The 1,880-nt window shown below is 38.6% G+C and overlaps 1 protein-coding gene across 1 annotated transcript in view; it reads right to left on the minus strand.

Annotated features, from left to right (window-relative positions):
* The window catches only part of LOC119587685 (scm-like with four MBT domains protein 2), a 13,020-nt gene that overhangs the window by 6,247 nt on the left and 4,893 nt on the right, over positions 1–1,880 (minus strand). The window contains exons 7-9 of the mRNA XM_037936364.1: positions 891–1,614; positions 575–716; positions 260–434 (exon numbers count right to left, since the gene is read on the minus strand). Coding sequence (XP_037792292.1) covers positions 260–434; positions 575–716; positions 891–1,614 — 1,041 coding nt within the window. The remainder of the gene's footprint in view (positions 1–259; positions 435–574; positions 717–890; positions 1,615–1,880) is intronic.

Consider the following 1,880-nt stretch of genomic DNA (forward strand, 5'->3'; position numbering starts at 1 on the left):
TGACACAATTTACATTACAAGTGTTGTTCTTGAGATGTTTGAGAAGACATAAGTCAAAGAAATTTCAGTAATAAATGTTATGCATATTTGACTTTTTTGTTTCTCTTAAAGGTATTTCTGCTAACACACATAAAACTCTATATACACTTTCACATCAACATAATCCTAAATATAAATGAAAACAATATACATTTAAATCTATTTTGAAAATTGACAGTGGATTTTAAGATCAACCTATGCTTTACTGAATGTTGCTTACTTTGCTTTCAAATGGGTTGGATGCCAAGTACTTGAAACGAGATGAGAATCCACAGCATTGCGTTCCAGCTCTCTCAGCACACGAGTTGGTATGTAAGCTGCGTTTATTGTCATTGACAGTACCTCACGCAGTACCAGCTCAACAGATCCTGGACCAACACTCTGAGATTGCTTTGCTGAAGAGTAGACAATTCATTTTCATAGACTCAATCCAGTTTCAATAAATTAAAATTTCATTAACAATACTACTAATAATTCATGGCAATAAACATTATGAATCTTGTAATAAAAAGGAAGAGCATGAAGGGGGACTTACCAACTTTAGATTTGCTTAGATAAGGTCCAGTGTAGCACCAATGGTTCACATAGAGTCTTGGACACCACAGGGACCTTTGGTTGCTTACACTAGACAAGGGATCATTTTGTGGGTTATCACCATTTTTATTTTGGCAGAGTTCCTGTAAAAGAAATTGTGGATATGTGATTTTCTAATTATCATTATCACCCTTTTTCATAACCCTACTGATATTTCTGAGTAGTATCTTGACAAAATTATACAGTATACTGTTTCAGTCATCAAAACTGGATAAATTTTATTTCTAATATAAAATAAATAAAAGATCAATATTTACCAATGTAGGATCTTCTATGACCTTAGCTTGTGGTGAATACTCTGCAGGGATATGAAGAGGATAATTATTTGACTGAGACCACCCTGTTGGGAAGATATCCTGACACATGGAGGACATGATGTACGGATCTGTCTCAAGTTCTGAATCCAGCTGGATGTGGAGGAGGTGACCTGTAACCTTTTTGACAGTAGCAACACAAATCTGATCTGCAGGGTCTGGATTGGCAGCTTCAAGTCTAAGTCCAGCCTCAAAGCCTAAGTCCTCAGCTGCCTCATGCTTGGGGAACAAGCTATCATCTGCACACTGTACACTGCAAGACTGGAGGTAGGCATCCCAGCTGAACTCTGTCTCCCCATGCCAGTCACCAGGTGGAAAAAGGGCAATGCCATTTTTCTCACAGAATCTTGCTGGCAGGATCAAAGGGTCATCGATGGAAGTCATCCACGTGACTCTGTTATCTCCTTTCTCGCCTTCAATTGACACTTCAAAGAATCTGGACTCATTGCTGATTAGGGTGACCTTGGCCACATGGACTGAGTTGGGCTTTGTGGGGTGCACGGCTTCAATTAGTATGCCGTCTGTGAACTGGTGAGAGCTCACGGGGAGAGCAGGTGAGAGGAGATTGTTTGGTAAGGGAGAACGTCTGGCGTCATCCCGACTCATCTCAAGAAGTGCAGCCCACTCCGCCTCCTCGTACTGGGAGCAGGATTCCGGATGTTTATATCTGTGGCATCGTGATATGACATATGAAACATATATGAACACTATATTGAATCTGTATCTCTTCACAAAAATAAGACAATATTTTACAATGTACCTAGTAAAATACTGACAAGTATTATTTACTTTTAATCAAGTTACTGCCTATGGCATATTAGCTTAAAAGTGGATCTACTTATTAAAACATCAACAAATTGGACATAAGTTGGCATCAATATGCTATTATGCAATGAGTGACATATTTATGAGCACTTTTTTAGTTCTATTTAC

The sequence above is a fragment of the Penaeus monodon genome, chromosome 23 (genome assembly GCF_015228065.2).
Source record: "Penaeus monodon isolate SGIC_2016 chromosome 23, NSTDA_Pmon_1, whole genome shotgun sequence".
Classification (NCBI taxonomy): domain Eukaryota; kingdom Metazoa; phylum Arthropoda; class Malacostraca; order Decapoda; family Penaeidae; genus Penaeus; species Penaeus monodon.